General features: G+C 33.5%; 5 protein-coding genes across 6 annotated transcripts; 4 read left to right on the forward strand and 1 right to left on the reverse strand.

The window, feature by feature from the left end:
• On the forward strand, positions 1-1,410 carry LOC110822133 (bZIP transcription factor 2-like). Its single transcript, XM_022052144.2, has one exon. It carries the CDS (start codon positions 699-701, stop codon positions 1,203-1,205), a length of 507 nt encoding a protein of 168 aa, XP_021907836.2. The 5' UTR covers positions 1-698; the 3' UTR covers positions 1,206-1,410.
• A 4,738-nt stretch (positions 1,411-6,148) lies between these two features.
• LOC110822473 (dehydrin Xero 1-like) lies at positions 6,149-6,939 on the forward strand. Its single transcript, XM_022052604.2, has 2 exons — positions 6,149-6,443; positions 6,578-6,939. Exons 1-2 carry the CDS (start codon positions 6,234-6,236, stop codon positions 6,779-6,781), a joined length of 414 nt encoding a protein of 137 aa, XP_021908296.1. The 5' UTR covers positions 6,149-6,233; the 3' UTR covers positions 6,782-6,939.
• A 136-nt stretch (positions 6,940-7,075) lies between these two features.
• Positions 7,076-7,876, forward strand: LOC110822193 (thiamine-phosphate synthase). Its single transcript, XM_022052217.2, has 2 exons — positions 7,076-7,460; positions 7,559-7,876. The coding sequence occupies exons 1-2, from the start codon at positions 7,251-7,253 to the stop codon at positions 7,763-7,765; spliced, it is 417 nt and encodes a 138-aa protein (XP_021907909.1). The 5' UTR covers positions 7,076-7,250; the 3' UTR covers positions 7,766-7,876.
• A 56-nt stretch (positions 7,877-7,932) lies between these two features.
• Positions 7,933-9,140, reverse strand: NAGK (N-acetyl-l-glutamate kinase). Its single transcript, XM_022052216.2, has one exon. The coding sequence runs from the start codon at positions 9,138-9,140 to the stop codon at positions 8,109-8,111; it is 1,032 nt and encodes a 343-aa protein (XP_021907908.1). The 3' UTR covers positions 7,933-8,108.
• Positions 9,141-9,213: 73 nt separating this feature from the next.
• Positions 9,214-17,641, forward strand: LOC110822474 (G-protein coupled receptor). 2 transcript variants are annotated; one of them, XM_088217373.1, is made up of 19 exons: positions 9,214-9,353; positions 10,066-10,295; positions 10,555-10,620; positions 10,725-10,816; positions 10,997-11,035; positions 11,158-11,211; positions 12,209-12,283; positions 13,031-13,096; positions 13,260-13,302; positions 13,866-13,911; positions 15,031-15,124; positions 15,220-15,272; positions 15,370-15,454; positions 15,545-15,647; positions 15,726-15,818; positions 16,023-16,089; positions 16,534-16,600; positions 16,704-16,757; positions 17,298-17,641. In XM_088217373.1, exons 2-19 carry the CDS (start codon positions 10,265-10,267, stop codon positions 17,433-17,435), a joined length of 1,266 nt encoding a protein of 421 aa, XP_088073499.1. In that variant the 5' UTR covers positions 9,214-9,353; positions 10,066-10,264; the 3' UTR covers positions 17,436-17,641. The 2 variants fall into 2 exon arrangements, with proteins under 2 accessions (XP_088073499.1, XP_088073500.1); XM_088217374.1 differs by lacking the exons at positions 9,214-9,353; positions 12,209-12,283 and having other exon boundaries at positions 10,038-10,295.
• The last annotated feature ends 1,002 nt before the right edge of the window (positions 17,642-18,643 follow it).

Consider the following 18,643-nt stretch of genomic DNA (forward strand, 5'->3'; position numbering starts at 1 on the left):
CGTTTTCCTTTTCCTTATCACAACTCGACGGCGTACAGCTACCTAATTTTTCCACCAATTGTTTATTTGATATCCAATGGGCATTTCCTGGTCTATAAATTCGCACATGAATGCTCACCAAAAACCTCTTCCTCTTTACATCTCATCTCACCTCTCAAATTTATAGTCTCTCTGCTTCTATCATCTTCTTCCTCTTCCCGTTCTTATCTAGATCTGAGCTTCTGATAACTCTCTTCACATTTCCTCTCTTTCTCAACTCTCCAATTTCCTTGCCAATCTTTTTCCCAAAAATTTCTTTTTTTAAAAGTTTTTGATGCTTAATATCTTGTTTTTGATCTTTGAGACTCATGTCTCCAGTACTCAGTGAAGTTCTTCTTTCTGGGTTTATGATAAACTCCAGTCTCCGGCGCAGGACCCATCTTGTTCAGTCCTTCTCAGTCGTCTTCCTCTACTGGTTCTATGTCTTTTCATGAACTCTCTCTTCTCCATCTCTATTAACCTAATAACTATTAGCCTAAAATCATCGTATAACAAATATCACAACAAATGACATCTGGGTCCTGTGCTTCTCCTTTTATCCAAGCATAATCCAGTTCTTCATCTCTCTGTTTAGGGTTTTTTTTTTTTTATTATATAATAACAATAATATCATATACTAGTAGTTTTATTGCTTCTGTTTTCTGTTGAGCTTCATATTCATGGCGTGTTCCAGTACTGGAGCAAGTTCAGGTTCAAGCGCGCTTAGAAGCTCGAGCTCCGAGGAGGATCTGCAGCAGATGATGGACCAGAGGAAGCGCAAAAGAATGCAGTCGAATCGGGAGTCGGCGCGAAGATCCAGGATGCGGAAGCAGAAGCACCTTGATGATCTGATGGCGCAAGTGAGTCAACTCAGTAAAGAAAACAACCAGATCCTTACCAGCATGACAATCACCTCGCAGCTGTACTCGACCATCGAGGCGGAGAACTCGGTGCTCAGGGCGCAGGTAACCGAGCTGAGTCACCGTCTCCAGTCTCTCAACGAGATCGTTGACCTTGTCAGTTCCGGCTGCAATGGTGCTGAATCTGCCGGAGTTGTGGGCGGCCATGAATTGTTTGATCAGATTTCCGGTGATGATGGATTCATGGCGATGATGATGAATCCATGGGAGGATTCCCTGTTTGTCAATCAGCCAATAATGGCTGCCACGGATTATGTACCGAGTTAATCTGGTTTTTCGCCATTTCCTGCCGGAGGTTCTTGTCTATTTTTATATATAATAGTTTATATATATATATTATATTTCTAGAAGATTAATATTATAGAGGTTTTTTACGGAAAAAAATGGTGTCTAGGTTTTCTCTATTGGGTTATTGGTCTCTGAATTTGGCGATTGTAATTATTAATAAATTTTAAATAATTATCTTTTTTAATTTTTTTAGTTGATTCATAAATTTATTAATTAGATGATATATACAGTAATTATAACATAATTTATGTAATTCTTTGTAGATAAAAAAAAAAAAATTCACGCTTTTACAATTTTTCAAGAGAAGAAGGGTATCAATTATTCAACATTTACATAGAGAAAAAGATTATTAATAATTAAGTACAGTACTGGTTAATTGCACAATAAATTTAAATTTTTTCTTATTCTTAGTTATATAATATATATATATATATATATATATATTAGATATACCGGTCTAGTTGATTTTGTTTTAGGAGTGGGACTAACTCTTTATTAATTGGGCTGATTGTCTTAAACTTAAATTATTATATCATTGGAGATGTTTTATTTAACTAATGGGTATGATCAATCAAGTGCCATTAAATTAATTTGGACATTATTTTATCAAATATATATATACATATATAGTGGGTGTGGTTAATCGGAAGATGACATAATATTAAAATTATATTCTTAAAAAAGTTGACATTATTATAATTATTAAATGAGTATTAAGATTAAAAAATAAATAAATTATTATTTAATTTATTTAAAATACATCATAAATTCGAATCCCATTGTATTTCTACAGAATATATTTGTTGTGTTGTGCCCAGTTCAAGAAAAAATTGAATAGTGAGAATTGTATTATATATATTTATGTATATATGGAAATATATATATATATATATCTATAGAGAGAGAGAGAAAAAGAAGTAATGGTTTAAAAGAATGAGAAGTATATAGTAAGGCATTATTGGGGTGTGTTTGGATTTATACGGCTGGACAAATAAAATATCAAGTGGGTGCTGAAATATGATTGTGATGAGAATATTTTGAGGTCACGATAGAATTGTATTTATTTTATTAATTTCTTTTATTTATTTATTTTTTCATTGATGTAATAGAATTAGAAGTGGGACGAAAATCAAATTCTATATAAAAAAAAATGATATTCAATTAAATATATACTCAAAATAATTTAATTTAATTTAAATTCATAATTTTTTGTAAAAAAAAAAAATGTATTATTGATTTAAGTGTAAGTACAAATTTTGAATCACCATGATACAACTAAATCTTTCCTTTTCTTTTTTTTTTTTTTTGTGAATTATAATTATTTCCGATATCAAGGAATACCCCCCCTTCTCTGTTATATATTATATGATAATTATTGAAAGTCCAATACCATAGATTGGGGCTCATGTTTTTGTCAATTATCAATTTCATTTTCTTAACACTATGTATGAATCAACATTGTCTTAAAATTTATTCCAATAATAACTTACACCCACAAAAATATCAATACAGTATCTTGTAATAATAATAATAAATAATTTCAATTTGATTCATTGTGATATATATATATTTTGATAATTTATTGTACAGTGATTCGCATTTTAATTATATGCAATTTTTTATTTTTATTAACAAATAATATATTTTCGGATTATTTTTATGTATTAAAACTATTTTTTTTTATCAATTATATTCTCATATTTATTTATTGCATCCAATATTTTCGCTAGAATATTATTATTATTATATATATAAGAATTCAAAGAAAATTAAGCAAGTTAATAAACATAATATTTTGGTCAACAGAAGACTGATTCATGTGGTATAAAAATAATATTTATGTTGCATGGACAATAAAAGAAATAATAAATGAAAAAAAAAAAGCACTGCTTTTAATGCATGAACAAGGCAACGCATGGCATATGGTAATGTCTAACAATTAGTGATTAGCACTTTAATCTAAATATTAATAAATTAATTAACCAAAAGATTCCTCACTTAATCTTGTATAATATATATATTCTCTTTTAGAGGCTAAATGCGAGTAAGGTATGTGAGACAAATTAGGCCAAATTTTGGTCTGTCAGATGTTGAATTTATTTAATTGTATTTTCTTTTACGTGCTAATTAATTTATATTTGTTATTAGCCAAATGCCAATAGGATTAGTAGTGGAAGCAAGTGGGTACACCCTGTAAATTTTGGGTAAGCAATAAACTTCCTTGCTTAAGTCACAAATTGAGTGCTCATTCTGCATTACATTTAAATTCATGAGATAAAGTCACAAAGGCCATCTCACACATATACATACATATATGATATGATATGATATGGGAGTGTACATGAATTATATAATAATTGACTAAATTTGTGGATGTATATATTTTTTTCTATTATGAGAATTTTGAATTTTAATGCATCAAATTAAATGTGAATTTTTATAAGTAGAAGGTAAATTATTATTTTTAATTTTATGATAGGTTAAATTAAAAATAATAAAAATTAATAAATAATTAACTTATAAATATGGTTACAGTCCCCGAATTATAAATAATTAGTTAATTTTATTCTGATATTATATTATAAAAAATAAAATGAGTAAAAAAATTTTAAAGGATTATTTCTTAATTTAAAAGACTAACTGCTAGGATGTGTTATTTCTTCTATTATGACTTATTTGTAATTTAAATTTAAATATTAATAATTTAATATAAATTTTAGAATTTATTTTATAAAAAATAAGTAACCAAAATGACAATCTTATAAGATATGCTAAATTATTTTATCAGTTTCACAGTATGGTGGGCATATTGGATCCATTGTTGAGAGATAATTAAATTCAATATTTTTATGGAGAAATAAGAAAATATAAATATATATATATATATATATATATAAAGAATTTATTAATCATGTTTCCCGAGTTGATGTGAATTTACTAACTCGTGAAACCATACATGTATATATATACAATTTTTTTTTTTTTTGGAGTGGAACATGTGTATGTATATTATATAAAGAAAAGAACATGATTAATTAGCTATGCATGACATCAAATCACATGAAATGAAAAAGAAACTAATGATAATTGGTCAAATAAATATTAATTAGTACCACTTTGTAAAAAGGATAGCACTTGAAAGGGAAATGATCATGTCACCATATAGCTCCAATGGTTGGAGTTGCATGATTAGGGCAAGAAACCAAGGCGATTAAAATTAATTAATTAATTAAGTGAAAAATTAATAGAATTGGACAAACTCTTTGATAATTTCTTAAATAACCTTTTTTTTTTTTTAATTTAGTAGTTAGAACATTTTTCAAATAAATTTTTTTTATAAACACTGTATTTTTTTATAAATAATTTATGTAAAAATTAAAAAACTACTGAATTACGAAAGAAAAAATTGTGTATTTAAAGTTGAATTCGGAAAATAAGAGATTTAAATTTATTCCATTCGCTATTTTTTGAATGATACAAAAAAGAGTATCATAGAAGAATTTTTTAGAACATTGAAACTAGACAAAATTAAAAAAAATATATTTAATTTTATATTATGATTTTTTTATTTTTTATTTTTTTTTTGTTATGGAATCAGTTAAAAATTTTGACGACTTTATAAATATTTTAATAGACTTATAAATATTGTATACACGTTATCACCACTTTTAATTTCAAAATAACAAATAAAAGGTATACTTGGTTTGATTCTAAAAGAATTAAATCCTAAATTTTACTATAAATTAACACTTACTTAGAGTTTAAGATATCAATGTAATAGTTGAACCCAAAAACAAAGTTTACATTAAAAACCAACTACCAATCAACTATATGTATGTGACCCTTTTTTGATTGGTGTTTTATAAGGGGGAAAAAATCAAATGTGTTTTTTGACAACTTTAAAAGAGAAATCTGAATCTGAATTTATCTACCACTTGACTGTTAAAAGCTAAAGTGTGATCGGCATTTTATTGCCTAATTTTGTATCTAAATAATGTAAATAGACGTTCACCTTTTTCAATTGTTTTTTTAATTAATATATTTATTTTCTTGTAATTTTATACAAAATATGGTGATTCTGAGCTTTTTATTTTTATTATTTAGTTACTGTTTAATTTAATAATTAATACATTCTTTTTTATAATAATTTTTTATTCTTTTTTAATTTATATATTATGATTTCTGTATTTATGTTACATAATCGACAGATATATATTATTATTACTCATCAAAATTTATTAATGTTCTCAAATAAATTATTATCTTCATCATTTCGTTGCACCTAAAAGCTAATCTCAATTGATGATATGGCTTGCGTATATATATATATATGCATATCCATGTGTGTATATATTTAAAAACAATAGAGACTCAAATGACGTTTTAACACTAATTAAAAAAACAATGAAATATAACTATATATACATATATTGATTGATGAGGTAATCTCGTCATGCATGAACTAATAAAATAGTTTTAGAGCGCCTAGCCACCTGTTTAAAAAATTACAATATAGAATCTCAATTAATAAATAATTCTAAATTGTTTTTGACTTTTTAAGTAAAGTATTATATAATATTATGTACGTATAAATGTTCCTAGAAAGTTTTTGGGTCAATGGGAAGACAATTTATACGGCCCATTTAGTAATATACTTCTTTCGGGCTCATACATGCCCACTGTGTAATTAATTTACTGGTAATTAATTTTTTAATTCATTAACATTTACCAATTTGAACGAATTTATTAGATTTTAATTTTAAATTATATGATATTATATTTCCCAATAACATTTAGATTTGAGAGGCTATAATATAGTTTCTAGAATAAGAAGCCTGTTACACGTGTCACTCATATATTACACCACGTGTCATGCAAAAAACAACGTGTCGTCTTGACAACATTTGATAAATCGCTCTCCACCGATCAACACACCCGGATAGTCTACAAAGATATACGTAGGGTGTTTTCTGCAACTAATACTCATCGTATGATCACCGGGTTTACATGGCACAGTATCAGAACCAATACGGCGCCGTACCTACTCCGACGGCGGAATCCACCAATCTCCCAACGACCCAAACCGACGAGTACGGCAACCCAATCGGAGGCACCAGCGGAACCCACATGCAAACAACCGCTGGCCATCACAAAGAGCACCACGGTCTCTCCGGCATCTTTCATCGCTCTGGAAGCTCAAGCTCTAGCTCCAGCTCGGTACATAAACATAGAAAAACTCCATTCGGTCCTTTACATTACTTTTTTTTTTTTTTTTTTTTTTTTTTCCTGTTTCCTGTCATCGTAATCTGTTACTCTTATATATATATATATATATAACTATGTATCTGCAGTCTGAGGATGACGGGCATGGAGGAAGGAGAAAGAAGAAGGGACTGAAAGAGAAGGTGAAGGAGAAGCTGCCGGGTATGAGGCCCAAAGATGAGCAGACTCCTGCGACGGCCACTACGACGCCGTATGATGCAGGTGTGGCGTCTCACCAGCCAAAGAAAGGAGTGATGGAGAAAATCAAGGAGAAGCTTACCAGGCATCATTAATTAATTATCGTGTCTGGCAGTAATGCTTTGTTTGTATTGAAAACAGTGTTAAAGAGTCTCGAGTTTGTACTACTGTTGATCATGAGCTTGCTCGTGTATGTACGTACATGTGTACGAGAGTTATTAATAAATTAAATAAAATTTACAATTAGCTCTAATGATTAAGATTTTCTTGTTTTGCTTGAAAGTTATAAATTTGGAATGTGTCTAACTTTTTTAACATAAAAATAAAAAAATAAAGAATTAATCATTTAAATAAAGCCGGAAATATGAGTCTCTGTGCGGCAGATTGTATATAAAGACGATTTTAGGCCCAGACCCAATTCAACCAAACCCAATTGGGCAGATTCTTGTTTTACTCTGCGTATAACAGAGATCCCTTTGGGGCATTTCGACGAACGCCTTGCATTCACAACTCATTTTGTGCGAATTTGGGCGTTGGTCTCCAGGAAAGAAGCGGAAAATAGAGATGTTCAGGAGTGTAATTCTGGAAAACAGAAGTAGCAATGGTGTGTTTGGATGTATTGTTAGGTATTTTTCAAAGAAGCCAAAGCCAAAAATGAAACCTATTGAACTTAAGACTCCACCAGAGCAAACCCAAACAATCACCAGAGTTGTCTTCGATATCTTGAAGGAGCACGGTCCTCTCACTATCGCAGAGACTTGGGAACACGTCAAGGTCTAAATTCCTCTCACCCCCTCCCTTCAAATTCTTTTCTTTCTAGATTCATTTGTTGCTGGATTTGTTCGCTTGATTAACGTGAGACGTTTTTACAGGAAGTTGGATTAAGGGGATTGACAAGCAAGAATCACATGAAAGTGGTGTTGAGATGGATGAGGGAGAGGCAAAAGCTGAGGCTTATATGCAACCATGTAGGTCCTCACAAGCAATTTCTCTACACGACTTGGTTCGGAAAACCCAATCTCAATCAACCAAAACCTGCAAGACCCATCAATAATTCTTCCAAACCAACATCTCCTTGAGATTGGAGGGTGTCATGGGTGGGTGGCTGTATCTTCACTTTCAACATATTTCAGTGCTTGTTCATTGCGTGTTATTGAGTTATATATAATTAGTTAAAGATTCCCAGATGATTGTAAGTGTGTTTCAGTTTATGTTTCAGGGAAAAAAGCTTTATCTCTATTGCCAATAATGGAAAAGAAAAAGCATTTTCAACACATGAAACCAGAAATGGGTAACATGTGAACTAAAGAGACCACTGTTTTCCCCTGCAAATAACTTACACCCATCTGAAAAATAACATAAAATTTTAAGGTTGAAGAAAAAAGTGGCTTGCTTGGCCTTTGTTTACTCTCTGAATTTGCATTACCCAGTAATCATAGTACCAGCTCCTTCATCGGACATGATTTCGTGAAGCAACGAATGCTGTCTCCTGCCATCAATAATACTAGCCGTTCTCACTCCTTGCGCGAGTGAGCGGATGCAGCAATTGACTTTAGGAATCATGCCACCCGCAACTTTGCCTTCTTGAATCATCTTCTTCACTCCTTTGATGTCTATCTCCTTCACCAAGCTGCTCGGGTCGTCCCGGTTCTCGAGGATCCCCGCGACATCGGTCAACAGAATCAACTTCTCGGCGCCCAATGCAGCGGCTATCTCTCCGGCGACTGTGTCCGCGTTGATGTTGTAGGATTGCCCGGACTCGTCCGCGGCCACGGATGCAATCACAGGAATAAGACCGGAGTCCACAAGCGGCCGGAGCACATTAGAGTCAACACGGGCAACCTCCCCGACGAATCCAAGCTGGGCGGAGTTGGGCACGGGACGGGCAGTGAGGAGTCGGCCGTCGATGCCCGATAATCCGACGGCGGTGGCACCCGCTGTGTTAATGAGGGAGACAAGGTTCTTGTTAACCTTCCCGACCAAAACCATGGACACGATTTCCATAGTGGCGGCATCGGTGACCCGGAGGCCGTCGCGGAACTCGGCTTTGATGTTGAGTTGCCGAAGGTAGTGGTTGATGTCGGGTCCCCCGCCGTGGACGAGGACGGGCCGGAGTCCAACGCAGGCGAGAAGGACGAGGTCGCTCACAACGGAGGCCTTGAGTTCCGGGGAAGTCATGGCGGCGCCGCCATACTTGACCACAATAGTTTTGCCCCTGAATCTCTGGATTAAAGGCAGGGATTCAGAGAGGATCTCGACTCTGTAGTCGCTGGGGATTAAAGAGTCGACCGTGGATGTAGCCGGAGGGGAAAGAGTGGAGGAAGCTTTGATCGACGGGTAGCGGCATTTTTGGGGAAGAAAAGGGAGATTTGGGGATTTAAGGGGTCTATGAGGGGATAAAGAGAGTGGTCTGGGTTGAGGGAGATTTAGGGATTTGGCAGTGACTGTAGCCATTTTAGCTGTTTCCTCCGCTACTCGGCCGCGCTGTAAGTTTCTTCTGGGCTTTTGTCGCCGGAGGAAGAAGAATTCGTCAGTCGTGGCGGCGGAGTCGGAGAGACTTTGAGATGGAGAGTGGAAACCGGGAGAGAGGTTCTGGACAACGGAAAAGAGGCGCAAATCCTGTGGGGCCTACCTCACGCGAAAACATGCGTGAGCACGTCTGAAACGGTACTAGAACCCACCGTTTTTAGTTCCTAAAGCCACTTCGTCGTAGGTTTAATGTAGATTTAATTAAGGTTTTTGTTTCTGAAAAATAAAATTTATGGGTAAAAATTTAAAGAAACAAATTTTATATAAAAACTCAAGGAGTCTATTTTGATTTATTTATTTTTCTATAAAATATTTGTAATTGGAAATATTATTTTTCATCTGATTTTTAAAATTCTTAATTATGAATTTGATTATAAAAATAAAAATAATAATAATAAAATGTCACAAGTTTTCCAACTTAAATGTTAGCATAATAGCTATGGCACAGAGGAAGATAAAAAAGGAAACATATAAGATTAATGGTATCATCATCAAACTGCAAAGGACTTGTTCTTTTTTTTTTTTTAATGATTTTGGAACATTGAATTTAATGAATGATTATGATTAGATATTAAATGAAATAAAAAATGTATCATATAATTTCGGTACTTAATATATTTTATTTTTTAAACCATTATGGTACATTTAATTTTTTTTTATACATATTTAGATGTTTTAAAAATATTTTTTCAATTTTTAATATTAAAAGTAAGTAAACAAGTAAAACATATGTAACAATTTTTTAAAAAGATAATATTATATAACATAATATAAATAATGTCTAAACAAAAATAAATATAAAACGAAATTAAATGACTCACCAAACTCGTGCCGTTTTATTTGTCTCCAGAGCTGTCTTCTTCTCGAGAGCTCAAGGGTAGTTTCGTCACTTGAAGAAGTTGCCCTGAATCATTTTAAGCTCTCCTGTTATTGGTATTTTCTTCTTGATTTCCCCTGGTCGCCGGCGGTATTCACGTTTAGGTGTTTCTCTTGCAAGGATCGCATTTTCTCTTCCATGCTCTGTTGTCCATAAAAATTTTATTATTGAAATGGAGATTAAGCCGAATCTCGGCAGATTCCGTAAGTGAACTTGATGCTTTAACGGTTATTGATTGTACACATCTGGTTTAGATTCTCTCCGACTAATTTACAAGGATGTAGTAGTATCGTCTTCCTCCTTTTGCATTGGAGTGTAACTTGCATTTATAGAGATTCCACTGATTATTAATTGCCTTCAAGTTACTGGTTTAGAATTCGTTTTCTTTTGAATGTTCGCTTTGTATTTTATCATTGCAAGCTAATTTTACTTTATCGACATGTCACGCTCTTTCATTTGAAGCACTGCGGGGGAAGAATGTGCCGTTTAAATGTGTATCCTTTAACTGCATACTCGTTGTAGTCACTGGTAAGGTCGTCAATTCACCGTTTCTTCATTAAGCTTCGTTTGTTGCTTTAAGTGATAACAGTTAGCGTTATTGTTTGTAATATAAATTCACTTGTCTCTTTCAGCTGTTCTTTTGAAGGCTCTTGGAGCTGCCTCAGTGGTGGTACCGAGAACTAATTGCTATGCTCTTGATAATTCCAGTCGTCTTCTTGACTTTGTATCCTCTCTAAGTTAATTGAAAGTTTCAAACAAACAATTATTTATAAGGCTAATATAGGGATAGAAATATTAAAATGGCACGAGGAGATACGGGGACTTGGTTTTTGATGCCAAGCCATCTTCAATTAAAATTCTTTTATAGATTTCATATGGATGTTTTTCTTAAGTTGATTTCTAGAGTGGCTGGATTGGATATCCATTTGAGTATGAAGGGAAGGTGAGTCCCATATATCTTATTTTTTCCTTAAAAAATTTACTGTTACAATGTGCAATAAGCTAAGTGTGTAGGTCATGCTGCTTTGTGTATCAAGCAATTATCTTAAGTTTCTATTCTTGCAGGAAGCTGATTTGGTGGTTAGATTTTGCAAAGACGTTGAGACTAGATCCCAAACGGTAGTCTATACCATCATGTTCTCAAGTATAAATCATTTTGCTTCTTTTTCCCATTTGAAACAATTGTAACAGATAATACAAGGCTCCTTCCTGCACTCTTTGTACTAACCCATGAGGTGTTAATGGCCAGTCGAGTGATGAACTAAATTTAGAAATGTAAATAATATAAACATATGCATTAACAATTTGAATTATTTTCGTTGTGAATAATATTATCCTACTGTTTTTTTTCCTCAAAAAGTGATATTATGTTTAGAAGCACTTGCATCCTCATTTTGGGTTAGAAGCTTTTTGTCATACAACTCACGGAAATTAATGGCTTCAACAATTGACATTCGTTAAAATTTAGACTTATAGTTGGTTTCGTTCAATTCCTTTGTGTTCTCATTCTATTCATTAGTCTAATAATTGGTATGTAGGAGTAAATCATAATTTTCATAATTGATTCACAATTGAATCAATTCTACTCATATATCAAATTATATAGTGATGGATTTTTTTTACTTAGGATTTTTGTTCTAACTCCGCTAAGTAGGAATTTACAAATTCAACTAGGTTGAATTGGATATGGAACTAGAATACTCTAATAGAATTTGCATTTGGACCCAAGCATAGCTCTATGGTCAACTATAGTTCTTTCCCGTTTATCGGCCTCCTAAACCTTCAACCCAAGGAAAAGGGAGTTTTTCGCAGAACCATTAGAACCATTTTGGTCATGGTTTATAGTTTTATGGTCCTTATTTTTGTTTATAACGGTATATAGTTTACTGCTGCATTGGTGCAGTGTTTCTATAATGCCTTACAGTGGCTACAGAACAGACGTGTTACATATTGTTATTACGTGTATTAATCACGAAAAATCAAGATTTCATCAATCATCAAGTGCAGAGAAAATGTGAAGAATGTTATTTGATCTGGAAGTGGATATTTTCATTATTCACACTCTAGGGGTGGTGTTAGAATGTTTATCTGAAGTCACATTCCCATATTCATGCAGGGATATGTAGATTTTGGCAGATTTGATCAATCCAACTATTTTATTGCTGGTTCAGGACATGTTGACTTTATTCAAGTGAGCTTCCTTTAAGAAGTTTGTTTGTGAATGTCATAACTATAAATGAAGTAGCTGGCATTCCTTTTGCAGTATTATTCTGTTTTACAAAAGACGGCAGGTCATTCCATGTAATGAGAAAGCTTGACAGACTATTAGGACAGCTTTAGCTTAGTTTTTATTTAGTTTTCTTATATTCTTTTGAATAATTAACCTGATCCAAATTCAGGTAAGAGGAAGATAAAGGTAACATTAGTGCTGGATAATATGAAATGAAGAAGATTCGAAACTAGAAAGGTTATGCATAAGAGATGAAATTTAGAAAATCTTTTAAACTAAATTTATTCAAAATACATTCAAGTAATATTTTTGGAAAGGGAAGAAACTCCTCAAAGAAGACAAGAATGTTGTGTCCAAGGACAGTGGAATGAAAAAATCCATTTGCTATTGAAAGATATTCCTGATGGAATGCCCCTGAAAAAACTGTTTCTTGAAGGCGCAATCTGTAGACCACCTTCAGCACACCGTGTTTGTAAAAAAGCATGGAAATGCTATCCTCCTTTGGTTGTCTCCTATTCCTTTTGTAAGATAGTTTTACTTCATACCATTTCCAACAAAAAACTTGAAACTTGGTTTTTGATACTCTTAAACTAGTTTTGGAAGTTTTTGCACTATTCTCTGTTAAGTGTAGGCTTAATGTTCTATTGTTGTTAGTTTGAAGCTGATTTTTAGGTTTTTAAAACCTAACATATTTCACTTTGTTTTCAGGGGTATTACTATGGTGATCTGATGAATTGTGAGCAGAGTTATGACAAAATGGGCCGTACAGCTCAGGTTTTACTGTGCTTCTGTGCATTTCTGTTCTTGGATATTGTTTGGACTTGTGTGATATTAGTATAGTTGGTTATTAATAAGATACCCTTTTATGAAGTCTGCAATTTTTTGCCTCAGTTAATTGATACGGATTTAATTAATCTTTTTGTTTGTGTTATTTTAGGTAAATATGATATGCGGAAATTGTTTAAATGAAGAATGTAGAGGTCTGTATGCTCTTCATGTCCAAGATTTGGGATGTAGCTGTTTGAAGTGCTACCAATAATATTGTTTATTCTTCATTAAATTTAGTGATTTTTGTTTTGATGGCTCAAATGCTACCAGACTCTGCCTTTCCCACAGTGTTAATCATAATTTAGTCACTAGATAACACAGCTGATACACACACAACACACATGCACACATTTTCTGCACTCAAATTCTCATAAATGCATCGATCTAGGAATGCTCAAGGTTTAATGTTTTACAAGGTATCTTTAGGTTTCAAGGACACTATTACCCTAAGATTGACATAGGACTTTCTAATTCTAAGTGATAGGATAGTAGGACTTTGTGCATTGAATTAGGGTGAGCTAGTGATGTAATCATCAACATGATGCCAGCTTTATGGTCTTGTAGGTTTTCTTTTTTACTTCTGTTCTTTGGCACTTGCAGAAAAATTTCTTAGAAGTTTTCAATACATTGCCTCTTTACCTTTGATTTTATGGCTTTGTGATTCCGAAAAGTTGAACAAGCTTCTTAAGAGGCATTCCCTTTCTTCTTATTTCAGGTGGGCTTGGCTGCATCTGCAATGTTACTTACAAATCACCTTGCAGGTTATGTGATTGTTGATTGCTATTTTATAGTTCAGGAACTGCTGTCTGTATGATACTGGTGCTATAAACAATTGTTGTAGCCTGTATTAGAAGTGATTAATTACTGACAACCAGTGGGTTGAGGGCATGGGGGGCCTTGTAAATTGACACAAGGGTTCTTTGCAAGAAGAACTCATTATTAAAATCCTCATTGCTAGAAGGACTAGAGGCCTTGTTGTGTTTGCTACTCCTGTATTGATATGTTTCATTTGGTATGGTAGATGATTAAATTGATGAGTAACAAAGTGGAAATACACAAATACTAAAACAAAAGTTGGGTAGACAGATGTGGAGGCTATTGTATTCAGTATCGGAGTTGGATAGATACAAATTATCATGTGATTGCTTGTGCTAATAATAAGACATTTATTGAAAATCTTAGTGTACATGTATGCACGCGGGACCAGGGGGGTTGGGTGTACGGTGGGGTTCCAGCTATATCATTTTTTTTTTCCAGTATGGCAAAGAGGAATCAGATAGATTTCTTAGTAGTTTAAACGCAGGTGAGTGAAGTATACCTTGACATAAAGTGTGTGTTCAATATTTTAGTTATTTCATTTTATATTATTATATTGCAATTAATCTTTATTCTTAGATGAGGGTTTCTGATCTTTGTAATATTTTCAAGTGATTAATTATCATTTGATGGCTGTTTATTTAGAAAGATTAATTATTTCCCAACTTTCACTAAGCTATTACTGGAACTTTAAAGGAAAGGTTTCCAAGTTTCTACTAGCTTTCTATATGGGTATTGATGCATGATTCTCTCTCTCTAGTCCCAGGACTCAGGTTTTTGCAATTTGGTGTTAAAACATGTCTTATACAATCTACATTGCAAGGATGCTTGTGCTTCAAGGAGAAGCAGATGAAAGAAAATGATGAAATAGAAAGAAGAAAAGAAAAGAAAAGAAAAGAAAACTCAAGTGCTGGATGTCATAGTCTGATTGTCAAAAAGCCTTCAATATATGTTACTTTATTTTGAGAGGAAAATCTAGCTGTCTTGATCCAACCAAGCAAGTAAACTGGTTTAAATCTCATCTTGCCACGATCTCTAAATCATTCAATTTCTAACTGTTTCAGAGTCATTGTTGACCTAGCAGTTCCATGTGAGAAACCAGGTCCACGGGTGTTCCAGGGCTTCACTGCTGGTTTCCATCCTCGATCATGGGAAATTGTTAGTGGTCGTGTTTCGGATTTTTTGCATAATGCTAAGTTTTACACGCAAAAGGGGAACACTAAATGAAATGAATTTCTTTCACTAACTTCTAGGTTTACAATGGCATGACACAGTTCGGTTTTGAAAAGCCACATCATGATTTTAGGTACAAATGTTTATTTAGTACGTGAGACCCGTGGTGTTAGTGCTTTGATGTAGCGACGAAAATTTGTTTCCCTTTTACTTTCTTTTTTTTTTTGCAGCTTCAACACTGAACAGGCTCATGTAGCTCTTTATATGACAGCAATTGCTTCTCTTTCTACTTTGGTCCAGAAACCTATTGTCAAGGTATTTCATTTTGATCAGCCCGAGATTGAGAATGTTATGTTTTTGCATGGATTTTCCTGGTTTTGATCCTTGTTTTGAGTGCCATCTCAGGTTTACCCGGAGGACGGCCTGGAGCTTAGAGTATCAGGCTCAGCTTCAACTGGAAGTCCCCCTACAACTTTATCGCCCACAATACTGAATCTGGATTGGAGATGTATGAGTACTACTACTAACAGCTGATGTTGATATACCTGTTATTTGCAATCTTCTAACTACTTGTAAGTGCTGCCAGGTGAGAAAGCTCGTGATACTCCATATGAAGTCAATATTAGCATACCAATTAAGGGTTATGAGCCCATCCAGTTTGTGCTCACCAAAATGTGCGGTGAGCTCATATTGTTCTAAACAAACTCTTCTCTCTATTCTCCTCCCTTTTCCCTATAACACATTCAGAAAACTCAGAAGGAATAAAGTTCATTTAGTTTGAGTAGTTCTGCACATATTAACTAAAGAATCATGCTATCTTCTACCTTGGTTAAAATTTCTTGTTTATTTTGCTGATACTAGTCTGGCTTCCTTAAATTTGCAGAGTCTAAGCAGAATCAAGGAGGAGACTCTATGAAAGGATGGGCTTTATTTGGAGTTTTCTCTTGCATGTATGACAATTTCCTAACTCAAAATTAAAAATGAAGTTAAAAGCTAAATAATTGAAACACAAATCACGTGTAGTATGGAGTATCCTTGTTATAGGTTATAGCCAAAAATTTGAGCCAGATTATAGATTGTGTAGATTGTATCTTTATGCTTTCAAGAAAGTTTTGGTTATGCTTGTAGAACTTTGGTTCATGGAAAAGCTGCTAGTCTTCCTATCCAAATTCCACACCCCAACACAAATACAGACAAGATTGAACTCCATTTATTGGTTATGAATTTTCTGTAGGTGAACAAGTGACCTAATTCAATTTGGTGATTGTGCACCATGCTTTAAATTTATTTTTCTCATCATCCCTTTTCTCCCTGCTGAAAAGTAAGCAACTAATAAAATTGTATTCATCTTATTGCACCATGTTTTGAAATTTGAAGTGATTGGTGTTGAGCAGATTAATTGTCTCATCTGTATTGTTCTGTTGTGGAGGCTATGTTTACAAGGCGAGGGTGGAAGGACTGGTATGCCATTTAGATTTTTTGGCTTCTTGTTCCAGCCTGGAGAGATACAGTAACTGTTGCTACATTTTGCTAACAATACATCTTCAATTATATTTGTTTACAGCGAGGGCTTGATGCATTGCCGGGCATGTCAATTCTTTCTGCTTGCATGGAGACAGTAAGTTTACTTTACCTTTATGTCAAATATGCTACTGGACATTTTAAATCATGGTAAATGATTGGCAAATCGATATTATTTGCATATGTGAAGATAAGAGTCTGTCTAGACAGGTCAGTCTGGTCAAAGTTCATTACTTTCTGGGTAAAATTTTCATCTGCGAAGTTAATAGCTGCTCAAAGAAAAATTTGTTGTGACCATATGAAATGCTTTTGAATGATCTTGGCAGTTACATTAATGTTCTACTGTTGAATATCATATGATTGTAAGGTAACACTGGGTGGGTGACTTAGCGTATGGATTCGGGTTTTTGGGTCCTAAGATGACAGCTTAGAGGTTAATTTCGTGTAGCTGTGGCAGCAGTTTACAGATGCTCCCTGCTTCCAACCGTGATGTAATTTTGTGTTACCAAGTCCATGTTTGGATTAAATCAGGCTATCTGCACTGTTTTCCTCCTAAATTGAATGGGAACTTAATCTGCACCCATTTGAATTTTGCCACCTCATGAACAGGCCTTGAATTGAGTTTGATTTGATACAGGTAAACGGAACGGGACAAGGCTACTCACGACCAGAAGACCTAAATAGTGCTGTTGCCAGTGAAGCCTCCTGGGGTCGTCCCCCAGTTTCTCCTCAAGGAACCTGGAGACTGAGGGAAAGAAAATATGGTTCAGTTTGATTTTATTTCTTTACCGTGCCACACTAGATATTTCACCGGACTTTTCACTGGTATTAAATCAGAGATATAGCATGTATGAAGTTATGTAATCTGCTATATACACACACACACACAGACATATTCTCTCATGTAAAATAGAAAGTCATAAACTGTTCTGTTATTTATTGGCAAGAAAGATGAACAATGAGGTATGTCATCTCTTTCAAGTTGGTGTTCATATTTATTTTGATGGAAATATTTGTAGAACTGAATGATCTGCACCTTTTAAGCTTTTGTAACAAAAGCGCATTCGGCGGCGACCTGTGCGAGATCAATGGTTTGAGCAAGAGTCATCAACACGGTTTTCAGAAAAACGTTTAGTCTCCAACAAAATTCAGGAATATATTTTATTATCTTGTAAATTAAACATATATTTGAACACTCTTATTTTTAGTGATCTTTAAATGATGTATGCAAGCGTTTGAGCTTTTAAATACAAATTTTTTCTAAGTTTAACACTAAATTAATCAAAATTAACAAAATAAAAATCTAAAACCTAAACATTCATATAAAATAATGAAAAATAAATTTCTGGGACCGACTTAAAATAAATTCAAACTACAGAATAGAACCATAAAAAAATTAAAATAAATTGAATGGAGGTACAAATCATACTTGCTTCCCATCAAATTAACCTCTTTAAATTTTCAATCATTATTTATTTTAAAGAAAGGTGGTCGTCCAAGTCAAATCAGATCACATCACACTGCCTTTTAAAATTTCATTTTTATGGAAACCTTTTGAAGAAAAATGCTCACTCACCCAAGTAAAAAAAAAAAAAAAAAAGCAATGAATATAACAAACAGAAACGAAAATGGGGGAAAACAAAAGTAGGATTAAGTTTGAAGAATTGGGAATTGAGGGAACTAAAAGGGAGTAGTTCTCCAACCATACCAGCAAATTCTAAAATATGATTGGAGGGTTCAGATTATTAACCTAATATTCTCTTGCCCCCCCCTCCCTTCTTGGATTAGTTCTCATTCATGCCCGGACAAATATACGGCAGCAAGGTGGTATATATATATATATATAATATGTGTTGAGTTACTCACACGTATGTAATTATACCTTGAGTAAGTTTAGGTCCATCTCCATTTACATGTAAAATGTGGAAAAGACTTTTTGGTTTTTTGTTTTACTCTTTTTGTGTTAGGTAGTTTGAAAAGTTT

The sequence above is a fragment of the Carica papaya genome, chromosome 4 (assembly GCF_054855325.1).
Source record: "Carica papaya isolate Zhongbai chromosome 4, ASM5485532v1, whole genome shotgun sequence".
Classification (NCBI taxonomy): Eukaryota; Viridiplantae; Streptophyta; class Magnoliopsida; order Brassicales; family Caricaceae; genus Carica; species Carica papaya.